The sequence below is a fragment of the Spermophilus citellus genome (assembly GCF_964194105.1).
Source record: "Spermophilus citellus genome assembly, chromosome: 5".
Taxonomy (NCBI): domain Eukaryota; kingdom Metazoa; phylum Chordata; class Mammalia; order Rodentia; family Sciuridae; genus Spermophilus; species Spermophilus citellus.
Genome location: NC_138186.1, coordinates 49645231 through 49672306, shown reverse-complemented (window position 1 = coordinate 49672306; position 27076 = coordinate 49645231). Strand labels below are relative to the sequence as shown.

Sequence of the window (27076 nt, the reverse complement as noted above, 5' to 3'; positions counted from 1 at the left end):
GTGTCTTTGTCTGCTTTAGGAATCGGTGATGTTGGCTTCGTAGAATGAATTTGGAAGTTCTCCCTCTTTTTCTATTTCTTGAAATAGGTTGAAAAGTATTGGTATTAGTTCCTCTTTAAAGGTTTTGTAAAACTCTGCTGTATACCCATCCAGTCCTGGGCTTTTCTTAGTTGGTAGTCTTTTGATGGTTTCTTCTATTTCCTCAATTGATATTGGTCTGTTAGGTTGTCTATATCCTCCTGACTCAATCTGGGCAGATCATATGACTTAAGAAATTTATTGATGCCTTCACTATCTTCTATTTTATTGGAGTATAAGGATTCAAAATAATTTCTGATTATCTTCTGTATTTCTGAAGTGTCTGTTGTGATATTGCCTTTTTCATCCTGTATGCTAGTAATTTGAGTTCTCTCTCTTCTTCTCTTCATTAGCATGGCTAAGGGTCTGTCGATTTTATTTATTTTTTCAAAGAACCAACTTTTAGTTTTGTCAATTTTTTTCAACTGTTTCTTTTGTTTCGATTTCATTAATTTCAGCTCTGATTTGAATTATTTCTTGCCTTCTTCTTCTTTTGCTGTTGTTTTGCTCTTCTTTTTCTAGGATTTTGAGATGAAGTATGAGATCATTTATTTGTTGGTTTTTTCTTTTTTTAAGGAATGAACTCCAAGCAATGAATTTTCCTCTTAGAACTGCTTTCAATGTGCCCCATAGATTCCGATATGTTGTGTCTCTGTTTTCATTTATCTCTAAGAATTTTTTAATTTCCTCCTTGATGTCTTCTATAATCCATTGATCATTCAGTAACCTATTGTTCATTCTCCAAGTGATGCATGATTTTTCCTTCCTTCTTTTATCATTGATTTTCAGTTTCATTCCATTATGATCAGATAAGATGCATGGTATTATCTCTACTCCTTTATATTGTCTAAGAGTTGCCCTGTGACATAATATATGATCTATTTTTGAGAAGGATCCATGTGCTACTGAGAAAAAAGTGTAACTGCTTGATGTTGGGTGGTATATTCTATATATGTCAATTAAGTCTAGGTTATTAATTGTGTTATTGAGTTCTATAGTTTCCTTATTCAACTTTTGTTTGGAAGATCTGTCCAGTGGTGAGAGAGGTGTGTTGAAGTCTCCCATGATTATTGTATGGTGGTCTATTAGACTCTTGCACTTGAGAAGAGTTTGCTTGATGAACATAGCTGCACCATTGTTTGGGGCATATATATTTTTGATTGTTATGTCTTGTTGGTGTATGGTTCCCTTGAGCAGTATGTAGTGTCCCTCTTTATCCCTTTTGATTAACTTTGGCTTGAAATCTATTTTATTTGATATGAGTATGGACACTCCTGCTTGTTTCCGAAGTCCATATGAGTGATATGATTTTTCCCAACCTTTCACCTTCAGTCTATGTATGTCTTTTCCTATCAAATGCGTCTCCTGTAGGCAGTATATTGTTGGGTCTTGTTTTGTGATCCATTCTACTAGCCTGTGTCTCTTAATTGGTGAGTTTAAGCCATTAACATTTAGGGTTATTATTGAGATATGGGTTGTTCTTCCAGCCATATTTGTTTATTTATGTTACTAAACATGGTTTGTTTTCCTCTTTGATTATTTTTCCCCCCTTTACTGTCCTACCTCCCACTGTTGGTTTTCATGGTTATTTTCCATTTCCTCTTCCTGTAATGTTTTGCCGAGGATGTTTTGAAGAGATGGTTTTCTAGCTGCAAATTCTTTTAACTTTTGTTTATCATGGAAGGTTTTAATTTCATCTTCCATCCTGAAGCTTAATTTCGCTGGATACACGATTCTTGGTTGGAACCCATTTTCTTTCAGTGTTTGAAATATGTTATTCCAGGATCTTCTAGCTTTCAGAGTCTGTGTTGAAAGATCAGCTGTTATCCTGATTGGTTTACCCCTAAATGTAATCTGCTTCCTTTCTCTTTGTAGCTTTTAAAATTCTCTCCTTATTCTGTATGTTGTGCATCTTCATTATAATGTGTCTAGGTGTGGATCTCTTATGATTTTGCACATTTGGCATCCTGTAGGCTTCTAGGATTTGGGATTCTGTCTCATTCTTCAAGTCTGGGAAGTTTTCTCATATTATTTCATTGAATAGATTGCTCATTCCTTTGGTTTGGACCTCTATACCTTCCTGTATCCCAATGACTCTTAAGTTTGGTCTCTTTATGTTATCCCATATTTCTTGGATGTTCTGCTCATGGTTTCTTAACAGTCTTGCTGAGCTGTCTATGTTCTTTTCAAGTTGAAATACTTTGGCTTCATTGTCTGATGTTCTATCTTCTAAGTATTCTACTCTGCTGGTAGTATTCTCAATTGAGTTTTTAAGTTGGTTTATTGCTTCCTGCATTTCTAGGATTTCTGTTTGTTTGTTTTTTATAACCTCTATCTCCCTGTACAGTTGATCTTTTGCTTCTTGGATTTGTTTATGTAATTCATTGTCGAAGTGATCTTTCATTGTCTGATTTTGCTGTCTAATGTCTTCCTTGAGACTCCAGATCATCTGAAGCATGTATATCCTGAATTCTTTATCTGACCTTCCATCTGCTGCAGCTATTACCTCTTCTAAAGTTGAGTTGACCTGCATTGCTTGTGGTCCTTTCTTTTCTTGTCTTTTCATACTGCTCGCGTTTCTTTCTGCTTGGTGAAACTGTTGTGTTTTTTAAATTTTCCCCCTATATATTTATATTGCTCTTGTATAGTTGAAAAGTCTCCCTTGCAGGGGTGGGCAGCAGCTGTGCTCCTCCTCCAATTGGGGTGATTTGTCTACTACGCTGGCGGGCCACTGGGTCTGTTCTGCAGGTCGGTTGCAGGTCTGCCTGCCTTGCAGGCGTGGGCGGCGGCTCTGCTCTGCCCTTACTCCAATTGGGGTGACGTGTCTACCACGCCGGCGGGTTGCTGGGCCTGTTCTGGGCATGGGATAGCTGGGAACCTTTTAATCTATTGTTTTCTATTTTGTGAGAAAAGTGCTGTCATTCTGGGAGGGCACAAACCTTCAGTCCATAACATGACCATTAACATCACATTCAGTCTATAACATAACATGTGAGAAGGAAGAAGATTGAGATACCTTGCCAGCTCCAAGCATGTGTGGGTGCTCCCAGGGACCTTCTGCATTCATCACCTCCTCTGCCGCCTCTTCTTGTAAGCCTTCATTTTTGACGGCAGCTTATCCACCAAGTCTTCGAGCTGGGGGATATTCTTGGGGGGACTTCCCAAGCTTACAAAGAGAACATCCATGATAGGACTCCACAAACATATTTGGCTTCTATTGATGAGATTTGGTCCACATGACCTTTGCTGAGGTTTTGGAGCCTCCACCTGCCCCTATTCTGACTATGGTAATTGTGCTCCTGATACTTGAATGGTGGCCGCACACTCCAGATGTTGCCTGCCTGGCCTCTGGCCTCCTGGGTTCTGAATTCCTTTCCAGCAGTCACTGCACCTAAGCCCTGGAATACCCCTGGGTTGAATCTTCCTGATGGTGGCTATTCATGGCTCCACCTCTTCCTATCTTTTGCACCAACATTGCATCCAAGTGGTCATAATAAGAGATGAACAAAGTATCTGGATGATTCAGTGGTGTGTCTGTTTGTTGAATATTTGGGGTATTACAAAACAAAACAACAAAAAAATGGGTGGCGGAGAATGAAGAAGCCAGGATACTGGACATCTGAACAACAATTGGGTTCAATGACTTGAGTGTGAGGTCCCTGTTATGGGTTGAATTGGTGTCCCACCTGTAATATGTGGAATTTCTAATCTCCAGGACCTATTGTGACCTTATTTGGAAATAGAGTTTTTGTAGATGATGGAGTTAAGATAAGGTTATATGGTGGGTCCAAATTCAAATGACTGATGAAAAAAAAGCAATAATTTGGACACAGAGACAGGCACGCATGGGAAGAAAGCCAGAGATGATAAAGGCAGAGACTGAAGTGATGCTTCTAGAAACCAAGAACATCAAGGATTGTCCACAAAACACCAAAAGCAGGAAAGAGGCCTGGAACAGATTCTACCTCTCAGCCCTCAGAAGGAACCAACCTTACCAACACTTTGATTTTCAACTTCTAACTTCTAGAACTGTGAGATAAAAACTTTATTGTTTTAAGATTTTAAGTGAAAGGGAGAGGAAGAATAAGGAGGAGGAGGAAGAGGAGGAAGGAGGAAGGAAAGAAAAGGTATATAAGCTTTGAGCTGTGAGGCTGGGAGTTGTATGTTCCTTAATGTTTGTTAATCACTTTTTTCTTTTGGTACCAGGGATTGAACCCAGGGAAGCTTAACTACTGAGCCACATCCCCAGCCCTTTTCAGTTTTTATACTGAGACAGGGTCTTGCTAAGTTGCTGAGGCTAGCTTTGAACTTGGAATCCTCTGTCTCAGCCTCCTGAGCTGCAGGGACTATAGGCGTGTGCCACCATACCATGACTGGTGCAATGTTACTCACTTGTAAGATCATCTGGGCATTTAAAAAAAATCATTTATCAGAGGCCATCAACAAGTTTTTCTGTATCTTCAATATTAATTGGTGTAGTTGATTTTGTATTTATTCTTGTGCTGATTTTAGTAGATTAAGTGGTTTTCTGGGAATTTATCTATCTTACCAAGGCTTTCAAATTTATTAGCATATATTTATTCAAAATACCCTTTATTATGTTTATATCTCTGTTGTACTCATAGCAATTCTCACTTTTTTGTTCTTTATTTTTATTCATTTTTTCCCCTTTATTCACAGTCTTGTTCTAACTTTGAATATTTTATTTTATTTTATTTTTTTTAAAGGGAGAGAGAGAGAGAGAGAGAGAGAATGAATTTTAATATTTATTTATTTATTTTTTTTTAGTTCTCGGCGGACACAACATCTTTGTTGGTATGTGGTGCTGAGGATCGAACCCGGGCCGCACGCATGCCAGGCGAGCGCGCTACCGCTTGAGCCACATCCTCAGCCCCCTAACTTTGAATATTTTAAAAAGTAGATTTTTTTTTCTGTACTAGGGATTGAACTCAGGGACACTCGACCACTGAGCCACATCCCCAACTCTATTTTTGTATTTTATTTAGAGACAGGATCTGACTGAGTTGCTTAGCACCTTGCTTTTGCTGAGATTGGCATGGAACTCATGATCCTCCTGCATCAGCCTCTGAGCCAATGGGACCTATCCCTTTTTATTTTTTATTTTGAGACAGGGTCTCAATAGGATGCTTACAGTCTTGCTAAGTTGCTGAGGCTTGGCTTTGAACTTGCAATCCTCCTTCCTCAGCCTCCCTAGCCCCTGGGATTATAGGTATGTACCACTATGCCTGGCTATAGCTTTTGTTTTGTGACTCTTCACTACTTAGTTTTTGTTTTCTATTTCATTAGTTTCTATTTTTTTAAAATTTATGTTTCTTCTTATCTCTTTAGGTTTGTTCAATTTCTTTTTTCCCCCAGATTTTTTTTTGTACCAAGGATTGAACCCAGGATCACTTTAACTACTGAGCCACATCCCCACCCCTCCCCCCAGATTTTTTAAATCTTTATTTTACATTTATGTGGTTCTGAGGATCGAATTCAATGTCTTGTGCATGCTAGGTGAGTGTTCTACTACTGAGCTTATAACCCCAGCCCCTGTCCCCAGATTTTTGAGGAGAATTTTTTGGCCATTTATTTTTAACTTTTCTTTTTTTTTTTTTTAAAGAGAGAGTGAGAGAGGAGAGAGAGAGAGAGAATTTTTAATATTTATTTTTCAGTTCTCGGCGGACACAACATCTTTGTTGGTATGTGGTGCTGAGGATCGAACCCGGGTCGCACGCATGCCAGGCGAGCGCGCTACTGCTTGAGCCACATCCCCAGCCCCTATTTTTAACTTTTCTTGTTCTAATAAATATATTGAAATCATAAAAGTCTTCCAAATTACTGCTGTATCAGTATTCCAAAACATGGGGTAAGTAACATTTTTATTACCTGGTTTCAAATGAGTTCATTTTTCTCATGATTGACTTTTAAATCAATGTTATTTATCAATATTCTGTTAGATAAAAGAATTTTAGATATCATTTTGTTAACCAAGTTCTCATTCTGTTGCAGAACATAGTTTCTAAAACTGAAACTTTGAAATTTACTGCAGTTTTCTTTATAGCATAATGCATATTCTATTTCAGTAAAAGTCCTGTGTGACTTAAGAAGTTATATATTTGGGATTTTTGGGTGGCTTTCAAAATATAAATCATGTGAAATCTTGTTCTAGGTTTTATTTCCTTGTTCTCTTTCTATACCCTGTAGGTCAGAGCCAACTGTATTTTATCCATTGATGGCCGGCTGGTACATATGTGTCCTGTTAAACTGGCTTTCTGGGGGTAAAAACAAGATCTGACTGGTAGCACTGCTGATTTCTGTAGTGTAAATACTTCCATCATGGTCAATATCAAATTACCAATGATTAACAACTGTCTTGATAAATTCTTTGAACTCACCATCCTTCTGCCTCAGCCTCTGAGCCAATGGGACCTAGCCCTTTTTATTTTTTGTTTTGAGACAGGTTATATTTTACAGTCTGTTCTTGCAAGCCAGTGTAATCCAGCTCCATACCACTTTAATGTATATACACATTTTAGCCTTTAGATTAATTTATTCTCTTAACCTAATTTTCCCTTTACCCTGATTTGTACTTTTAAAAATTATGTCTGGCTGGGTATGGTGGCATACACCTGTAATTCCAGGAGCTCAGGAGGTTGAGGCAGGAGAATCAAGAGTTTCAAGGCCAGCCTCAGCAATTTAGACCCTCACAAAACCCTGTCTCTAAAAAATAAAATTCAAAAAAGGGCTGGGGATGTGGCTCAGTAGTTAAGCACCCCTTAGTTCAATCCTACGTACAATATATATACAATATATAACATATATATATAATCATATCTGTCTCTAAACTGTTATAAACTCTTTTTGGAATGAAGGGTAGGGATATAAGAGCAGTTAGTTGGCCAATAAAAAAAAAATCAAGCCTTCCAGTTTTAATAGGTTTCAATCTTGGTTCAGTTCTCAGTCTCACTGTGCTGCTTAGGGTGTGTCACACAGGTAAGTCCCTGGCTTGTGCAGCTCTAGGGTAACTGAGCAATCACGAGGGTTCAGACCTGGAATCGGGGAATCCCCAGCCTCAGGGGTCTTTTCTGGAGATTCCGCTACACTCTCCTGCCCTTTTTCTTACTTCCTCTAGTATTTGTTTTGGAGACTTAGCATTTGTGCTATGCTCTAGTGCACTTCTGTACTTAGAATGACTTCAGTGCAAAGCTGGGGGAGGAAAGGCCTTGAAACATGGCCTTTGAGTTCTGACTCTCTCCACAGCCCACCTGCTCTTGTTTACTTTCAGACTCCTCAAGTACTTGCTTTTTGTATCCTGTACAGAGTTTCTAGTTGTGATCACCAGGAGAGAGAGGCTCTTAAACTATTATTTTTAAAATTCAAAATAAATAGCAAGGAGGCTTTTACGATTTTAGATTTTCCCCACACTCCTAAGGGTATGTGATTGTCTCTGAGTACTCTGAATTCAGGTTTAGCCTGAGATGCTACTTATATTTCTGTTGAATGGACCTCTTAAGGGATCATTTTTTTTAAGAGAGAGAGGAGAGAGAGAGAGAGAGAGAGAGAGAGAGAGAGAGAGAGAGAGAGAGAGAATTTTTTCATATTTATTTTTCAGTTTTTGGTGGACACAACATCTTTATTTTATTTTATGTGGTACTGAGGATTGAACCCAGCACCCAGTGCATGCCAGGCGAGCGCGTTACCAGTTGAGCCACATCCCCAGCCCAAGGGATCATTTTTTAAAAAAATATATTTTCTTTAGTTGTAGATGGACACAATACCTTTATTTTACTTATTTATTTACTTTTTAAATGTGGTGCTGAGGATCGAACCCAGTGCCTCACACATGCCAGACGAGTGCTTTACAACTGAGCCATAATCCCAGTCCCCAAGGGATCACTTATTAGCAAAATGTCATTGGATGCTGGAGAAAGAAAACACTCACCACTTTCTGGTATAGAGAAGAAAAGGAGGGCTCTCTGAAGGGAAATAAATTGCCCTGTCACTCAGGAAGTGCAGGCAAAGATAGTACCAGAACTCAGCTGTGTTTAACCCAGTTACTCAAACATCTGTAACAATTTCCTAAGTGTCAACAGACAAACTTGCGGGTTAATTTTTGCACCCTTATCTCTTAAGCCTTGGAATGAGTTGTTTTATTATTATTATTATTATTATTATTATTATTATTATTATTATGTGTGTATGTTAGGGCTTGAATCCAGGGCATGTGCTCTGCCACTGAGCCACACCCAGCAGCCCTATGAGATTTTAAAAAATTATCTATAATGTCTAAAAATCACTGAGTACATGATGACCTATCACATATAGGTTCCTTCCTATTTCTAGTATTCTCCTGTCTCCTTTCTCTAGGAAAGATGTTTGAGACAAGAATAAAAAGGATATGCTGACATTTGGGAGGGAAGAAGCCCCCTCTCTTAATATTCACCTCTCTGACACCCATTCCCCATTCACCACACTGGCCTCTGGTCCTGTAAAGTTTATTAAAAACAAGGAAGGAAAGTCAGAGGAAGATTCACTCGTCATAGAATTTTGGCAGCTCATTCCCCAAGATTACTCGATGATCCACACCAGCAGCGGTGATAGTGACCAGGTAGATGACACCTCCACTGGAGCCATCCCGGTTCATGGCCAGAGTGATAGCTGCAGAGGATTTCAAGTTAGAGAGAGGAGGAGAGAATGACTTAGCTTCAAAAATCTCTTCCTTCCCCTCCTGTCCACCATAGGACGACTTCCACTTTCACCTCAAAACCCCGCTTCCAGAGAAGCATATTTAGTGGTGAACTGGTAAACCAGCTTCAGAAAAGCAACCAAAAAGAAGCCTTCATATGTAGCACCCACTCATGCCCATGGTTTAGATGTGGCCACTGATCAGTTTCAAACCACCAACAGATTAACAAGAAGTTCCAACCCCTCGGATATTTAACAGTCAGCCCTCATGCGTTGGCATGAGCCAGCCCAGCACACCACTGGTTCCTATGAGGACCACATATCCTAGCTTGTTTTGTTCTGAACAGTTCTGATTTACCCCTATTGTCCTCAAACCCCATTCAGTCTTTTTTTTTTTTTTAAAGAGAGAGTGAGAGAGGAGACAGAGAGAGAGAGAGAATTTTTAATATTTATTTTTTAGTTCTCGGCGGGCACAACATCTTTGTTGGTATGTGGTGCTGAGGATCGAACCCGGGCCGCACGCATGCCAGGCGAGCGTGCTACGGCTTGAGCCACATCTCCAGCCCCCAGTCAGTCTTATATTTGTCCTTCCCAATTTCCCTTTCAAAGTGTCCCAGTTTGGACATTAAATTAAGTGGTCATCTATATTCCTGTTCCTTGTAACCTACTTCCTTCCCACGTGCAGCCTCCCACCCCCAGGTTACCTCCCGCATGGTTAGTTACCATCTGTGGTGAAGCGCCTGCACTCCTCAGGGGTCATGCCTGGCTTATATGCTGCATCCACATAACCGTAGATGTAAGTGCTGCCAGATCCACCAATGGCAAAGGGCTGTCGAGTCAGCATTCCTCCCAGGGTTCCATATACCTGGCAGCGGAGGCACCCTCAGGTCAGACTAAAGAATCATAGAGCTGCTCGTTCCCATTGAGTCAAGCAGGTCATCTCTGCACCCTGCAGGAAAGCCCCTGTTTTTCATATTCCTAACAATTGAGGCTGTAGTGTACTTTTTAAGAGGCAGTGTCTTTGGAACTCATTGCTGGAATGACTTATGACCTCCATCTCCTGGGTAGGGAATTGGGAAACCCCAAGGAAGGGGGTGCCTTGGGAGGGACTCACCTGGCCCCCTTCACGTTGGTCCCAGCCAGCTACCATGAGGTGTGCCGACAAGTCTTCCCTATATTTGTAGGTGATATTCCTTATCACATTTGCAGCAGCCAGAACCAGTGGAGGTTCTTCCAGTTCCAACCTGAAGGAGATGTTAGGAATAAGGGTTGATAACATTTTCTTAAGTCCTACCTTCCTGTGCCGTTACTGTTATCCCTGCCAAGTGACACTTGAACCTACAGCTGCAATAGTTCAAACTCCAGCTTCTCTCCCTCATCTACAGAGAAACTAGAGAGCCACACCACCAATTTGTTTGTTTTTTTTTTTTTAAATATGGAACGCTTCACGAATTTGCATGTCATCCTTGCGCAGGGGCCATGCTAATCTTCTCTGTATCGTTCCAATTTTAGTATATGTGCTGCCGAAGTGAGCACCACACCACCAATTTGTAAGGAGCTTTCAGTTATTCACCCTCTTCCACTCAGCTCCACCCCACCCACCTTGCAATGGTACAAGTCTCTTTTGGCTGCAAGGGCCCTGCCCTTACGGGGAAAAGCAGATAAGCTTCACCTCAGTCCTAGGGACTTTGATTTCTCATGTGGTGACTGCCTGATATTATGGTGGGCCCCACATCATTGTTTTCTTCCTAATGAGTTTTCTTAGGATAGTATTTACAGTTTTCAAAAGCTTTCACATTTATCATTTGATTCTCAAAACAGCCATCTGGGGAGTCAGAGTAGGTACTATTTACTCCACTTTACAGATGTGGAAACTGTTCAAAGCTAACAGAAACAGAAGCTGAAACATTGCTCCTGGAACAAGATACTTCATCTGGAGTCAGGTCCCCAGGGTGTCATACCCATGCAACTCCAGCTGGTAGGCGGCCATGTCCGCAATGGCTTGGGCATCAGCGGCTGAACCAGAGAGGGCACAGTAGATGCGATGGTGTAGAGGGGACAGCTTGTCAAACACCCGGTTGACCACTGCCTCTCTGTTGGGAAACAGCCAATGGTCATTAATGTTAGAGTTGCAGGAATTTGGGGGCTAATCATTTATTGTTTCTCAAGGTTATTTGAAAAGAGAATAGCATGAAATTTAATGCTTGGATTAAAGCAGCCAACAAAAATAAAATAACCTCAGATAAAATAATCACTTTATTAATCATTATTAATTAGACTTCTTTTCAGACTTAGATTTTACAACAAAACAAATATACGGAGTTAAGAAACATGTGCCTCATGAATTTTTCTTCCCTATTAATCATCTTGGAGGAGTTCTGTTCTACAGAACATAATGTAAGTAATACTGATCTAATCCTATATACTCATGTTGCATGTGAGAAAACTGGCTAGGAGGGGAGAAGAGACAAAATTAAATGAAAATGTAAAAATGAGAAGTGAGATGCTTACTTGATGAAGCCATCTTGTTTATCCTTAAACACAGATGGAAGAAGACTCCTCAGAAACCTACAGCCTGTGCCACATTCAGACCCTAGTCCTTTACACTTATCGTGACACATGACAAGGACAGGCTATTTAGGCACTCAGACCCTAGATCCTCCTCCATGAATTCAGCACCCATACATCTACCCAAGGTCATATTATAGTGGATTTTTGAAAAGGTCAGCTTCATTTCCTGAAAGCTCTAACCTATCAGATTTTTTCACAAATGGGTCAGAAAAAATGTGTATTGGGGGCCATCATTAGCTTCCTTCCAAAGGTATACACCTTCACCGTACTCACCCTGCAGACACCCGGGAATCAGAACCCACCACGACACCCCCATCAAACTCCACTGCCATGATGGTTGTCTGCAGAGACACAGAGTATGAAATGTCAGAGCAGGAAAAGTCCCTATCCCTTATGCTATAGAAGAGGAAACATTCCCGGAGAGGGAAGGTGACTAGCTCAAGGTCACACAGTAGTTCAGGCCAGAGCTGACTCCTAGCACAGGATTTTTTTCCCCCTACATCTTTCTTCTTTCTCTACTGTTTCATTCAGCTACAGGCAAATGTCACAGCCTGGCTCTAAGACTGCACAGAAAGAACTATCTCTAAGCCTCAACTTCCCTAAGTGGAATTCTTACCACTCAAAAGAGAGGTGGAGATGAGGTTCCTAAAGGGAGAAGTGATCCTACTGAGGGGAGGGCTGGAGGGGGGTCACTTCCATGTGCTCGTGAAGAAGCCCACAAGTGAATAGTCTCCACTATCTTGTGCCTGTTGTAGGTGCAGATGTGGTCCAGATCTGATAGTGCAAGTTACTGTGAACTTGGTAAACAAGGTCAGGTCTTTTTTTTGATCCCAAATCCTCTACCTCCATTTTTGCTTAATCAGAAGTGAGCTTTTTAAATTTACCAGGCAATGGAAAACATCAAGGAGGTCAGTGGTTGGCATGGTCACGGGTCAAGGTAGGAGGGAAGAAACAAGAACACATAGAAGGATTAAAAGAGGTAAATCAAAGTCTTTGCAGCCAGGGGAAGAGTCTGTACTAGGAGAGTGCTGATCTCTGTCCAGATCTCTTGACTGGAAAATTTGAACTGAAATTTCCAGGTCAAGAAAAGGATTAAGGAAGAATGAAAGAGGATAAAGATATACTTTTCCAGATCTTGTTGAGTTGGAAGGAGCCTTAAAGATTCTCTGTTCAGTGGAGGAAACTGAGTCACGGAGAAGAAATTACTTAGCCAAGGTCATGCAGAATTAATAGCAGACCTGGAACTAAAACCCAGGTCTAACTCCTATCCCTTGATTGGACTTCTTGTGCTTTCCACTGCTAATCTGGCAGTGAGACTTCTTGTGCTTTCCACTGCTCACCTGGCGCTGGTGAGGCATCTTGAGCTGTCCTAACCTGTACTGGGCAGATCTGCCCAGAGACAAGTGAAGAAAGAGTCCCTCCAAGTGGCTAGGATGAGAAAATTTGTGCATGTGGATCTGAAGGAGGCGGGGAGAGGAGGGAAGTGAGTGTGTGATGGCGACAAGGGGGATACCAGGGCTGCTAGCCAGAATGTCAGTTCTGATTTCAATGACCACTTCCAAAATAGTTTGGGCGGATAGCTTTTAGAAGTGGGCAGGTCTCCACTCCTTACTCTGGCCCCTACGGAGCCTACCTCGAGTGCACATTCTGACATACTGACTTATATATAAAGGGCCAGAGAACAGGAGTACTACATCTCAGAGGCCATCTCTTTATAACAAAACCACCTGAGGCCTAGAGTGGTGGCAGTCAGTGATCAGAGAGCAGAAACCAGCCATATGCTTTCATATGCTCCAGGCACCCGGTATGGGCAAACCAGCGGGCATGAGGGAGGTAAGGTAGGGAGCACGGCAGCACCTGTGCCAAGCAGGAGCCTTCCGGGAAAGAGCATCACTGACTCACATAAGGACACCTTCCTTCCTTTATTAGTGCTTGGGCTGCGAGTTACCCAGGGACAAAGTTTTGTGTAATGAATTGGTCCTTCTGCATAAATGCTCATATTTCTTTCTTCCAAGTGCTGTCCTGCTTCATTCAGGGCACCATTTCCTTATCTCTTTGCAGTCTCCAAGCTCCTCTCTTGATTTAACTCACCCCCACTGTACACACCAGAGTGAAAGCGAAAGCGCTTCAGAGCAGCTTCCCCTTGACGCTACCAGCTAAGAGCCAAAGCTCCCTTTTCCAACACGGTCGCACGGAGACCCTGAACGTCTTCCTTACCAATAGGAGCACCTATGTTCATTGCGGAGTGCAAGCACTGGCTGCTCCAGGCTACCTCCCTAAACTTCTGGTTAGTTTCTCTATTCACTGCCCTGCTCTTCCAGGGTCCCCCTGTCTCCACCTCCCTGAGCCCTCTGCCAACCCTCAGACCCAGACTCATTACCCCAGTGTGGACTTCTCCGGTCCGGGAGAAGTCCCCGGTAGGTGCTCCAGCCCGCAGCATCCCAGCCAAACGCCGCGCTCCTTGCTGACTGGGGCACTGGTTTCCAATCAGCAGCAGCGCGCTGCCTACGGCTCGCAGCCCCGCCCCCTCACTACTTCCGCCAGGGGGCGCCGGCGAGGCGTCGCGCGCTGTCCTAACCTGTGCTGGGCAGATCTGCCTGGAGACAGGTGACAGAAGAGTCCCGCCAAGCGGCTGCGGTGAGAAAATTTGTGCCGGTGGACCTGAAGGAGGCCGGGAGAGGAGGGGAAGCGGGGGGGGGGGGAGGGCTGTGTGATGGCGACAATGGGGACACTAGGGCTGCTAGCCAGAATGTCAGTTCTGATTTCAATGACCACTTCCAAAATAGTTTGGGCTGGTCGCTTTTAGAAGTGGGCGGGTCTAATGAGCGGCGGCCGCTTTCGATTTCCCTTTCCCCTAAACAGCCTCACTTCTAGCAAGTGCGTCCGGCATCAGCCGGTTCCTGGGACTTTCCTAGAGCTCCGCCTTGGCCGGCGGCTCTTCCCTCCCCCAGCCGCTGGTCCGGTCGCCCACAGGATCGTGGATTCCGGCAGCAGAGACTCCCGCCCAGTCGGGAAAGCGGAGAGTCCCAGTCCGGGACCAGGGACAGCTCCTGCGAGGCAATGGCCTGTCCAAAGTCGTCCGCCCGCTGCGGGTTCTTCCGCTGCTCCGGAGCTTCCCTGGGAGCGTGGCTGGGGGCATCATTGCTACTTTCCGCCGACTGTGTGCTGCTCCGGACTGCGCTGCCCGGAATAGTCTCCCGGCTGGTGCCCTCTTCGCAGCTGCTGCTCCGGACCTGGGTGGTGGGCCTGAGCCGCTGGATCATACTGTGGCTGGGGGTCCGCGGGATCCTCAAGGCAACAGTTGGCTGCAAGGGCGGAAGCACAAGGGGCCACGGGTGGCTGGCAGTTTTGGAGCCATTGGCGGCGGCGCTGGGTTTGGCCTTGCCGGGACTTGCCTCGCTTCGAGAGCTGGGCTCGTGGGGAGCCCTCGGGGATGTTGATAGCACCAGACTGTTGCACTGGGGAAGTCGCCTGGATGCGTTCTTCCTCAGCTATGTAGCCGCACTGCCTGCAGCCGCACTGTGGCACAAGCTCGGGAGCCTCTGGGAGGCCAGCGGTCATGGAGACTCTGGGGTTGCGGTACGTCGACTTCTAGGCTGCCTGGGCTCAGAGGTGCGACGTTTCCCTCTGATCCTGGTCCTACTGGTTCTCTCCTGTCTTGGTAAGGGAGACGCAGGGCTGAAGGGAAGGACGCTGGGGGCTGGGCAGAAAATCCAGGGTGATGGTCAAAGAAGAGCAGTGTGGGTTCTGGGAAATGTAGATGGGTGGACCTCTACCTAGCTCAGGTCTGCAGGGACCATTCCAGACTGGATTGGGTGGGAGCAGAAGTCCTGGGCTTCAGTGCTGGCCTGGGTCACCATGAGCAAGTCCTTTCTCTGAGGCAGAATATATTATTTCTAATAGGAGTGTGTTTTACTGCACCATCTCCATCCTTCTTAATTAAACCTCCTGAAGGGGCTGGTGGGGCAACCACAGGATTGTGAGTTCAGTCATATTCAGGTTTGGGCTATGAACTCAAAGTCTTTTTTCTGCAGCTGCCCTGCAGGATAATGGTAAGCCTGGAGAGGGCGGAGACAGTTTGAGGAGAGATGACCTACTCAGACTTAAAGTTTGTGACTGACCCATCTCTCTTCTCTCCCAGGGGAGATGGCCATTCCATTCTTCACCGGCCGCCTCACGGACTGGATTCTACAAGATAAGACAGCTACTACTTTAACCCGAAACATCACTCTTATGTCCATTCTCACCATAGCCAGGTCTGGGAGTTGAGCATAGGAACCCTGGAAAAGAGAGGGCTGGATACTGGGGAGACCATCCGAAGTGCACTCCTGCAGGGATATCTGGGACCTTTTCTTCCTTGCCTGAACATACCCTGACCCTTCTTCTGCCCATCTCTCTGTAGTGCACTGCTGGAGTTCGTGGGCGATGGGATCTATAACAGCACAATGGGGCGTGTACATAGTCACTTTCAGGGAAAGGTGTTTCAGGCTGTCCTGCGCCAGGAGACAGAGTTTTTCCAGCAGAACCAAACAGGTTTCTCACGAAATTTCTTATACACTCTTATGCTCTATATCTCCATATAAGCTCTTTTACTTTTAACCTTGCAGATTTCCCCTGCCTTTCTTAAACCCATACATTCTTATTTATTTGTTAGCTGTAGTTGGACACAATACCTTTGTTTCATTTATTTACTTTTATGTGGTACTGAGGATTGAACCCAGGGCCTCATACATGCTAGGCGAGTGCTCTACCGCTGAGCCACAAACCCAGCCCTAAACCCACACATTCTTATTTGTTATACTCGATATACCTCAGAAACAAAATATTGTTCTCTTTACCTTAAAAAATGTTTTCATCCAGAATTCCACATAAATCTGTCCCCATGTGTTCTAGTTAGAAACTATAGAATTTGAAACTTGGGAATGTTGAGATCATGAAGACCAACTGCCTCATGAGGTCTAGACCCTAAATGCTGAAACCTATATAGTCATATTTGGTTGGAGGTAAACTTGGTGTTTGACCCAGCATTTTGATTCCCAATGCAGCATTCATGATGGACTCCTGGAATGCTTCCTAGCAGCACCCTCCCTTCTCCCGGTCTGCTGCACGACCAGTTTGAGCTCCTTCTTGTGAATAGTGTGGGATATACAAAGCTTTAAGGAAGAGAAAGCTTTTAGAGAAATATAAAATCACAGGCAAACCAACTTTCTTAGAGTTGAAATGAAGGCCTTTGGCCACGCTTTTCCTCTCTGACACTCATTTTTTCTGCATTGAGGTTCCCACACCTCCCCAGACTCCTAAGCTTATTTGCCTAGCCTCCTTAGAAACCCATGTTGACACCCTGGCCCTGGCATCCTGGCTCTTTGTTCCTCTTCTCATCACTCTGTGAACTGGTCTCATTCCTTCCACTCTCTCTCCCCGACCCTGGCAGGTAACATCACCTCTCGAGTAACAGATGACACATCCACCGTGTGTGAGTCTCTGGGTGAGGAGCTGAGCATATTGATGTGGTACCTGGTTCGAGGACTGTGTCTCTTGGGGCTCATGCTCTGGGGATCACTGACCCTCACCCTGGTCACCCTGGCTGCCCTGCCTCTGCTTTTCCTTCTGCCTGAGAAGCTGGGAAAATGGTGCCAGGTATGTCCAGGGAGTTGGCTCAACCTACACAGACCATCATCACTGACTGGGAGACTCATTTTCTCTCAGATTACTTACAGCATGACTCTCTTGGTACCTTCACTGATTCTCCATCTTCATGGAACTCCCTGTCCCTATAGTTCCTATAATCCATGTTCATACATTGCTCAGCATTGATCTCCATATTCTCTTCTAACTTCTGCCCACAATCTCTCCTTAAGAATATGATCCTCAAACTATTTTGAGAAATTTTCCTCTTCCCTGCATGTCTTTAGTGTCCAGTGGTATAGTTGTGCCCCCTTGTCTTCCCTCCTGTCCCTCTTTCTCTTCCAGACTTTAATTTTTAAGTATGTAGTTCAGATAATAGTGTCTCTTATGGTTTGCTAACCTTATGTGACATTTCTTGTCCTTGTCTTCACAGTCACTGGGAGTACAGGTGCGGGACTCTCTGGCAGAGGCCAGCCAGGTGGCCATCGAGGCCCTGTCAGCTATGCCTACAGTCCGGAGCTTTGCCAATGAGGAAGGCGAGGCCCAGAAGTTTAGGCAGAAGCTGGAGGAAATGAAGACACTCAACCAAAAGGAGGCCTTGGCCTATGCAGTCAACCTGTGCACCACTGATGTGAGAACCTGGAGATGAGTTGCCACTCCCTTGTCCTTTTCCTGATCTTCCTTCCATTCTTCCTGCACCAGGACATGGTTGGTTCAGAGTTTTCATCATAGCACTGAGACTCAGTTACTCTACTTGTCGTCTCTAACTTCCTTCTTCTTTTAGGGTTGCTAAGTAGCTTCCTTCCACTATGGTACACAAAGTTCACCCAACCTTATGGATTGGAAAGATGTCATGCCTTCCAGTCCTAGGGCCTTCCTTTGCCTCTCAGCAAAAGCTAAGGGAGTCATAAATTTCTGCACCTGGGCCCACTTCATAGTGGTGCTGTGCCGATATGCTAGTGAGAGCCATGGGAATACTAGAAGCCAGGGATCAGGGGCATCTGTGATGTAATGTAAAGGGAACTGAACAGCAATCAGCAGTCCTGGCTTGATGCTGCCGTTTACTAGCTCTGAGTACAGGCAAGTAACTTACCTTCTCTGAGGCTGTTTCCTCATTTAGAAAAATGGAAATGATAGACCCTCCTTTACAGGGACTCTTGATACTAATATTAGCTGACAGCATATTCATGAAAGTCTTTTTGTGAAGAGTAAAATGCTCCCCAAATAAGTTGATAATGGTGATGTGAGAAAGGTAAGGACGACTCCTGGGATCTGTATTTGAGTCAGACTCCGTGGATTCTCTGGTTCATTCTTCCTTTCTACTTATGGAGCCTGCTACTATAGATTGAGAGAAAGGGACTTTATCTCTCCGTTATATTAACCACTCTGGTTCTTTGTGTCCCTTCCATAATTCTTCTTTTTAAAAGTCTCTCTGTGTGGTCTCTCCATAGATCTCAGGGCTGCTGCTGAAGGTGGGAATCCTATACATTGGTGGGCAGATGGTGATAACAGGGACTATAAGCAGTGGGAACCTCGTTGCATTTGTTCTCTACCAGATACAGTTCACCGGTGCTGTCAAGGTGAGGCCCCTCTAGTTTCACTCCCCAGTGCCATTCCTTCCCCATCCCGTCACACCTGTGTTCCTTTCCTTCCACTCTTTACCCTTCTCACATCATATAATGCTGGCAAGTAGGTTAGGATTCCCCACTGCCCCTCTCACATTCATATCTTTCCTACAGGTGCTGCTTTCCACCTATCCCCAGGTACAGAAGGCTATAGGTTCCTCAGATAAAATATTTGAATATCTGGACCGGACCCCTCGTTGCCCACCCAGGGGTCTATTGATTCCCTCAAACATGGAGAGCCTTGTCCAGTTCCAAGATGTCTCCTTTGCCTATCCTAATGATCCAGATGTCCCAGTGCTGCAGGTATAGCCTCTCAATCTCTGTATTCCAGCCACCTCACCTTAACCTCTGTCATCCTAAATTTTCTTTCTGCTTCTAGCCTGCTAAACATCAAGCCCAATCCTTCTTAAGCTGTAAAAGACATTGATAAGGCTGGGCATGGTGGCACATGCCTGTAATCCCAGTGGCTTGGGAGGCTAAGGTAGTAGGATCACTAGTTCAGAGCCAGCCTCAGCAACTTAATGAGGCCTTAAGCAACTTAGTGAGAACTATCTAAAACAAAACAAAACAAAACAAAAAATGCTGGGGATGTGGCTCAGTGGTTGAGTGCCTCTGGGTTCGATCCCTGGTACCAAAATAAATAAGTAAAAAATAAACAGGCATTGGTACGCATATCTGTTCCATAAATCTTCCCCAAACTCAAGGATTAGTTTGAACTTCCAAGGAGAATGGGAAAAAAGGTTTTATTTTTTTATTTTATTTTATTTTATATATATATATATATATATTTTAGTTGCCAATGGATTTTTTTACTTTATTTGTTTATTTATATGTGGTGCTGAGGATCGAATCCAGGGCCGCACACATGCCAGACAAGCGCTCTACCACTGAGCCACAACCCCAATCCCCGGGAAAAGAGGTTTTAAAGAGAAGACTCTCATGTTCCAAGGACTTGCTCACCAAAATATGTGTTCCTGGTCTTCTTTCTTTTCTTGTGTGATTAAGAATGTGATTTTTTTTTTTCTGCTTCCTGGTGGTATCCAGTATCATGTGTGTGACATAGTGGTGCTTTTCTTTACCTTCTTCTTTGTCTCATCTCCCATCTCTTCTCCTTGGGGAGGTATCATCCCAGAAGTCTATGCATATGGGCTAGTAAGAATTCCTATATGTTGAGGCTGGGGTTGTGGCTCAGTGGTAGAGCGCTTGCCTCGCTTGTGTGAGGCACTGTGTTCAATCCCCGGCACCACATAAAATGAAAATAAACAAAAATAAAGGTATTGTGTCATTTTACTTATTTTAAGAAAATAAGTTATATTTGCTTAAAATTTATCTATCTATATCTATCTATCTATCTATCTATCTATATCTATATAGATAGATATTTAAGAATTCCTATATGTCCTCATTTTCTCCTTTCTTCTCTGGGGTAAGACGTCATGCTAAGTAACAAGACAATGACAGTCTTAATGTTAGAGTCCTTGATTAGAGTGCTTCTTATTGTGATTCTCTGACTTCCAGGGGCTGACATTCACCCTATATCCTGGTAAAGTGACAGCACTAGTGGGACCCAATGGATCAGGGAAGAGCACTGTGGCTGCCCTGCTGCAGAATCTTTACCAGCCCACCATGGGCCAGCTGCTGCTGGATGGGGAGCCCCTTCCTCAATATGAACATCGCTACCTGCACAGACAGGTGAGCAAGAAGATGGCATGGGGGAGAAGGGGAGCACCAACCTAAGAGAGCATTGCCACTGAGCTGAAAGGAAGGTTAGGGATGATTAGGAGACTTTGGGTGGATATAGAAGTGTGGTCAGGAGAGGAATGTAATTTTATGATATGCTGTCAATCATGAGTGTCCTATCTCCAGATAGCTATACTCCTCTGTTACTTGTTCTGTGATTCTTCACCATATCTCATCTTAGGTGGCTGCAGTGGGACAAGAACCACAGTTGTTTGGAAGAAGTATTCAAGAAAATATTGCCTATGGTCTAATCAAGAAGCCAACTATGGAGGAGATAAAAAGTGCTGCAATACAGTCTGGAGCCCATAGTTTCATTTCTGGGCTCCCTCAGGGCTATGACACAGGTACCTATTCATCTTACCACCTGAACACTTTTACCCTTCTGAAACCCCAGTAGTCTTATCTTTATTATTCCATTCCTCCTGCCCCGTGGACATAAATTTGAAGTTGTAAGATCTTGTTGCTGTGGTGGCTTCATCCTCATAGCCTCAGAACTCTGCCCACCCTCCCAGAACCTCCCCTATCCAGTTGTATCCATCAGTCCTTGGTGTGTGTGTGTGTGTGTGTGTGTGTGTGTGTGTGTGTGTGTGTTTGCACATGTGAACACATGGGTCTATCCAGCTGTCATCTGGGCTCTTGTCTCTGCAGAGGTAGGTGAGGCTGGGGGCCAGCTGTCAGGAGGTCAGCGACAGGCAGTGGCCTTGGCCCGAGCATTGATTCGGAAGCCACGTGTACTCATTCTAGATGACGCCACGAGTGCCCTGGATGCAAACAGCCAGTTACGGGTAAGACAGCCATCTTCTTAATGCCTAGATCCCACTGAACCTTACTTCCTTTACTCATCCTACATTAGTTACACCAATGTCATAATTATCCAAACTGGTCCTTGGAATTTTTAGTTCCCATTAGCTTTTCCCCCAAGACATTCAGAACCAGTTAAAAGAGATTTCTCTGAATCCATAAAGACAAATATAAAGAAAAGACTATTCTAATATTAATATTAATTAAGCTTGTACTTGTGTACTAGACTTGCTACTAAGTCCTTTACATGTACTGTGTCATCAATTTATTAATCGTGATTTTTGTGAGCTGGACATTATTGTCCTCTTCTACAGATACAATGGAGGCTAAGAGAGGTTGAGTAACCTGCTGTTTGGCCTGGACCCAAATTCAGATCTATCTGACTTGAGTGCACATGCTTTTTACTACTACTGTTATATTTGCTCAAAATCTAAAAAAAAAAAAAAATTCCTGCTTGGTATAGTGGCACATGCCTTTAATTTCATTGGCTTAGGAGGCTGAAGCATGAGGCTCCAAGTTTAAAGCTAACCTAAGCAATTTAGTGAGACCCTGTCTCGAAATAAAAAATAAAAAGGACTAGAGATGTGGCTCAGTGATTAAGCACCCCTTAGTTCAATCCCCAGTACCAAAAATAACATAAAATAAAACAAAGAAATCCTGGCCCATAGGCAGAAAGGAGATTTAGTTTCACCATGAGATTCCTACTTTGTACTGCCTCATGTGAATGAATGAATATTCCTTAACAAAATAAAGTTTCGACAGAGAAACACTCCAAACAGGAATCTTCAGTGTCCTTGGGGTTATTGGCAAACCAGGCAGTGACCCTGTGAGGTCTGTCCTAACCCTGGTTCTTGTGCTGGGAGTGAGGGGTCCCGTCCTGACAGGGTTTCTGTCTTTCTTCAGGTGCAGCAACTCCTGTATGAAAGCCCAGAGCGTTTCTCTCGCTCTGTGCTTCTTATCACCCAGAATCTCAGCTTGGTGGAGCAGGCTGACCACATCCTCTTTCTGAAAGGAGGCACCATCTGTGAGGAGGGAACCCACCAGCAGCTCATGGAGAATAGGGGATGCTACTTCGACATGGTGCAGGCTCCTGCAGGTGTTCCAGAATGAAAGACTTCTCTACCTGCACATTACCTTTCCCTCCATTTTCTTCTGTTCTCTGTGGTGGAGAACTTGGGAGCAAAGGTCCTACCAAAGCTATAGAGTGGGCAGCTGCTGCTAGGAAGAGTTAACATGTTAAGACGTAACCTCCTGGGTGATTCTTGAAATTTGTGTGTGTTACTTCTTCTCCAAGCTCCTCTTGATAATAAAGACTTCCTGGAAGACAAACAGGATTTTGTAAACCCTCCATGGGTTTAGAGATACATTTGATGCTTTGGTCTGAATAGCACTCTAAAAATGAGAAGAAATATTCAGAATGTACAGAAAGGAGAGACCAGCAGCCTTCAATATGTCCAAAGGCATATGCTGGCCCATAATTACTCTGTGGGTTCTTGATATTTATAATAAAGTTGGTGTTTTGTACTGTGATTTCTCCTGTTTCTGGCACCCCAAGAGTTCAACACCTTTTGCAGTGTACTTTTCGGAAGGTCTTCTTTTAGTATTATTAATGTTTGACAGCCCTAGGGGCACCATCCCCTCCCCCAGATATTTTATTTCTGTGGTCACCCCTCTATTCTCCCACACTGATCTGCTCCCAAGGATGAGCAAGACTCTGATGCAGTCCTCCTCAGGACACCAGCAGCTGCAGCTCAGAGCCGGCTCTTTCAGAACTGGAACACCGAGGGCGAACCCAAGGGAGGAAGCGCAAGCGCGCGAGCAGGGGCTAGCAGGGCTTCACACCACCCACCTGGTTCACTTAGATCTTTTCTGTAAGGCTCACCCAGTTCAGAGTGGCACCTGCCGCCTGGGTAATCTCAGAGTAGTGGGCAGACTTATCTAGTAAATTTCTTCCATTCAGGGAGGGCCAGGGTGTGTGACGTTAACAGTTGCTGGGCAGATGAGGCCGACACAGGTTGCAAGAAGAGGCGGGGATTCAACTCAGCAGCGCTTTATTGCAGTCAGGAGCCAGGCGAGGAGAGGTGGGCCGAAAGGCATGTTCTTGTGGGTGGCCTCTGGTTAGGAGACCGTTGAACCGGGAGGGGCCCGACAAGGGACCACGTGGAAAGAGATTTAGAGACTCTCCTTCTCCTTGGGACCCGGTACAATGCGGGTACCTTCTTTCCAGTGGCCCCAGACACAGTGTCCCCACCATCCGCTCCATCTACTTCTACTCTTCTCTGATTTTTATAGAATGATGCTAATAGAAACTCTGTCCCCACCCTCACATGCCCCTACATGGAACCGCCTCCTGCCCCTTGCAGACTTGCACCTTTCTGATTGAGGCTACGTCTTTAGGTGACACGACCCTACCCACTCCTTGGCTGTTTCCAGCGGACGCCTGCCTGGTGTCTCTCACTGTAATCTACTCCAAGAGGGCGTCCGAAGGCCCGCTCCCTCCACCCTTCTGATAGACCCTTACCCATCGTTTGTCGACCTCCGTGATGGCGGAGAAGAGACGTCTGTCCCCAGTATAGTACTCTTGGTTCAGACATCCCCTGGCCTTTTCTCGGAAAGGGCAGGGGGATGTGGGAAAAAAAATTCTGGTTCCCTCCCCTTGGTGCCACGGCTTTCGCTTTCACTTCCTCCTCCGAGAGTCGACGGATCTCCGGGTGTTAAGCGATCATGGCGCTGCTGGATGTGTGCGGAGCCCCCGGAGGGCAGCGGCCCGACTGGGTTGTCCCCGTTGCGGGAAACAGGCATCGCTCCGACCCGGGACACTACAGTTTCTCTATGCGATCTCCGGAGCTCGCCCTCCCCCGGGGAATGCAGGTGAGGGTGGCGGGAAACCCTAAGCGTGGAGGAAGGAGGGTCTGTCTTGAGGTTTCCTTGCCAGAGGCGGGAAACGCCTAGGGGGTGATCCTTCAGCGAAGAAGAGCAGCATCCAGGGCCGGCCCCAGAGAAGCCCACAGGAGCGTGGGTACCTGAGGGCTAGCAAGTGCAGACGAGGACAAAGAGTTAGGGATGAGGTTGGGACGCCTTATCCACAGCAAGAGAGCTTTCCTCCCCCTTCTCCACCACACACAAACCGTGAAGCCTTTTTCATTAAGTTGTCACATGGTATAAGGGTTGTGCAGGGTCTTGGAAGACCTGTGAACTTTGGTGGCTAGTCTGGTCTCAGCAACTCACAATGTGTCCAAGAACAAGTCATTCAGTCTAGGTTTCAAGCCCCTCTTCCTTAAAATGAGAATATGTTCATAAAACATGTTTTGTGAAGTTTGAATGACCTATCAATGGGGGAAAACCCCTTAAAATCATTCTTAAACATTTTTAGTTATGACAACATTTGTTTTCTTTCATCTCTGTTGCACTGGAAAGTGGAAACGTTTGGTGCCCTGTGCTGCTTTTTTTCCTTCTCCCAAGTCATTTCATTCCAGAATTGGTTTCTACCTATCACGTATATTGGTGGCTCGAGAATTCTTACACATCTTATTCCCAGCCCTCTTTAATAAAACAGTTTTCTTCGGAGTTTCCTGCTACAGAAGTGTTCAGTGCCCCTTTCTCTTCCTCTTTCTCTCTCATAGCCCACTGAATTCCTGCAGTCCTTGGGTAGGGATGAAGAAAGAAATGTCCAGATTGAGATGGCCCATGGCACAACCACACTGGCCTTCAAGTTCCAGCATGGAGTTATTGTAGCAGTGGATTCCCGGGCCTCGGCCGGAAGTTACATTGGTGAGTGTGCAGGCTTCTTCAGCAGAATCTGAAGAGCTGGACCCTGTTCTCAGCAGGAGCCCGATGTTTGCACCAAAGCCAGAGCAGATATTGATCTAAGGCACATAAGAAGAATTGTGGGGTCATTCCGCCTCTCTCAAAATTCTGTCTTCTTTCAGCCACCTTAAGGGTGAACAAGGTGATTGAGATTAATCCCTACCTGCTTGGCACCATGTCTGGCTGTGCAGCAGACTGTCAGTACTGGGAGCGCCTGTTGGCCAAGGAGTGCAGGTGGGTGAGGCCTCACACCTCCCTTTCTTAGTCTAGTGGTTGATTCCTGGGTCTCCTAGATCACTGCTCCCCACCCTTGTCCCCCGTGGTCTATATTAATGCTAAAAGAGTACTTCCCAAACAGCCTTTGAGTGATAAAAGCCTCCCAAATCTCCATCTGTATTGCTGCCTATAAACCAAATACTTTCTCAATTATTTAGTGTGGACATCAGCTGTGATGATGTAGTATCATTTCCTAGGTTTTAAAAATGTGTTTTAGATACTTTACATTCCACATCTTTCCTCAATCCTTGGAGCCTACAAAATAATTCCTTCCAAGTATTTAGCTTTTAATCATTTCCTGATTCATCAGGTGGGAGAGAGCTAAACTCCCTCCTCCACCTCCTGTCCTCGTACAGGCTGTACTACTTGCGGAATGGGGAGCGGATCTCAGTGTCAGCTGCCTCCAAATTGCTCTCCAACATGATGTGTCAGTACCGGGGTATGGGCCTCTCCATGGGCAGTATGATCTGTGGCTGGGACAAGAAGGTAGGTACTCTCCATTTCCCATGATCTTCCAGCACAGATGAGTGAGCTCTTCTGCCTGCTACCCTCCCACTTCTGCCCCGACAAGATGTACAGCATATAGAATGTTGGATTCTAGAACTGTTTCAGTATATGCACAGGCTATTTCTTGATCCAGATGTGGACACTTTATGTACCTCATAAACTATTTTGCTAAAATAGCTGAATCCCAGTTTTGTTTTTCCTTTTATTTCTAAAGTGATTTTTACCAAAGTGCTATCCTAATTCAAATGTTCTTATGGTAATTTTCATTCTTTTGAAAACTTTTTATGACTCACCCTTAAGCCTCTATGTTACCAACATTTCCTTTTCAAATTCAATTCAGAACTTTGTTTCATCCTACAGGGTCCAGGACTTTACTATGTGGATGAAAATGGGACTCGACTCTCAGGACATATGTTCTCCACGGGTAGTGGGAACAGTTATGCCTACGGGGTTATGGACAGTGGCTATCGGCCCAATCTTAGTACTGAAGAAGCCTATGACCTTGGTCGCAGGGCTATTGTTCATGCCACTCACAGAGACAGCTATTCTGGAGGCGTTGTTAATAGTAAGAGACGGATAATCCCACCATCATGCCTGGGAATTGGGATTTAATTTTAGGGTACTCAGGGGAGGCACAGTGGTAGGGAGGAGGTTTTCAGAGTAAGAAGTGCCCAGTAATAAGGGTTTTGAGCATGTGTGTGTGTGTGTTTTTGTGGGTCTGTGTGTGCACATGTGTATTCTTGTTGCCTTCAACATAAAACTGTGAACAGGAACTTGCTGAAGGGAAGGGTGACTCCATGTTCTTCTCTCATTTGTCCACAGTGTACCATATGAAGGAAGACGGTTGGGTGAAAGTGGAAAGTACAGATGTCAGTGACCTGCTGCACCAGTACCGGGATGCCAGTCAGTAATGGCGGAGACTGGGCAGGCCTCCTCAGGCTAGCCTGGTAGACTCAGGGAACTGGTCATCTTAAGTCCCAGGAGAAAGAGTAGCCCGACCAAAGCCAGAGATAGAGAACTGGCTCAGCAGCCAGTGGGGACCTGGAGGGTTGGGCCCAGCTCATCCTTTTTTTTGTGTTCTCCATTTCAGGGAGCATCCCTCCTGGGTGCCCCCTAAGCCCAATAAAGTAAAAACGGTTATAAATGCATCTGTGTTGTGTGCTGAGGAATGGGGACTGTGGTTTTATTTGGCAGGTTGGAGTAGAGGGGAGGAAATCGAGACACTTTTCCAGAGAAGGGACTTAGACTCTTACCGAAGAAATGAGGTCTGACCAGATAGTTCTTCCCTCTAGGACCTCAGGAGGACTGATGATGTTCTCTTTGGACACTTATTTGCAATTTCATTTAACTCAGGGTCC

General features: G+C 44.7%; 3 protein-coding genes across 5 annotated transcripts; 2 read left to right on the top strand and 1 right to left on the bottom strand.

Moving 5' to 3' along the window:
* Nucleotides 1-7857: 7857 nt before the first annotated feature.
* PSMB9 (proteasome 20S subunit beta 9) lies at nt 7858-13875 on the bottom strand. 2 transcript variants are annotated; one of them, XM_081294402.1, is made up of 6 exons: nt 13718-13875; nt 11611-11678; nt 10728-10859; nt 9881-10010; nt 9490-9631; nt 8272-8739 (listed from the first exon to the last, which is right to left on the bottom strand). In XM_081294402.1, exons 1-6 carry the CDS (start codon nt 13775-13777, stop codon nt 8612-8614), a joined length of 660 nt encoding a protein of 219 aa, XP_081150528.1. In that variant the 5' UTR covers nt 13778-13875; the 3' UTR covers nt 8272-8611. The 2 variants fall into 2 exon arrangements, with proteins under 2 accessions (XP_081150529.1, XP_081150528.1); XM_081294403.1 differs by lacking the exon at nt 11611-11678 and having other exon boundaries at nt 7858-8739; nt 13718-13852.
* Nucleotides 13876-13894: 19 nt separating this feature from the next.
* TAP1 (transporter 1, ATP binding cassette subfamily B member) lies at nt 13895-22658 on the top strand. 2 transcript variants are annotated; one of them, XM_081294401.1, is made up of 12 exons: nt 13895-13974; nt 14200-14998; nt 15479-15593; nt 15740-15870; nt 16769-16974; nt 17396-17593; nt 18414-18542; nt 18702-18890; nt 20106-20279; nt 20509-20671; nt 20976-21112; nt 22032-22658. In XM_081294401.1, exons 2-12 carry the CDS (start codon nt 14398-14400, stop codon nt 22236-22238), a joined length of 2250 nt encoding a protein of 749 aa, XP_081150527.1. In that variant the 5' UTR covers nt 13895-13974; nt 14200-14397; the 3' UTR covers nt 22239-22658. The 2 variants fall into 2 exon arrangements, with proteins under 2 accessions (XP_081150527.1, XP_081150526.1); XM_081294400.1 differs by lacking the exon at nt 13895-13974 and having other exon boundaries at nt 14072-14998.
* Nucleotides 22659-23806: 1148 nt separating this feature from the next.
* PSMB8 (proteasome 20S subunit beta 8) lies at nt 23807-26865 on the top strand. The gene is made up of 6 exons (XM_081295650.1): nt 23807-23999; nt 24752-24899; nt 25058-25169; nt 25568-25697; nt 26079-26283; nt 26541-26865. Exons 1-6 carry the CDS (start codon nt 23853-23855, stop codon nt 26627-26629), a joined length of 831 nt encoding a protein of 276 aa, XP_081151776.1. The 5' UTR covers nt 23807-23852; the 3' UTR covers nt 26630-26865.
* Nucleotides 26866-27076: the final 211 nt, after the last annotated feature.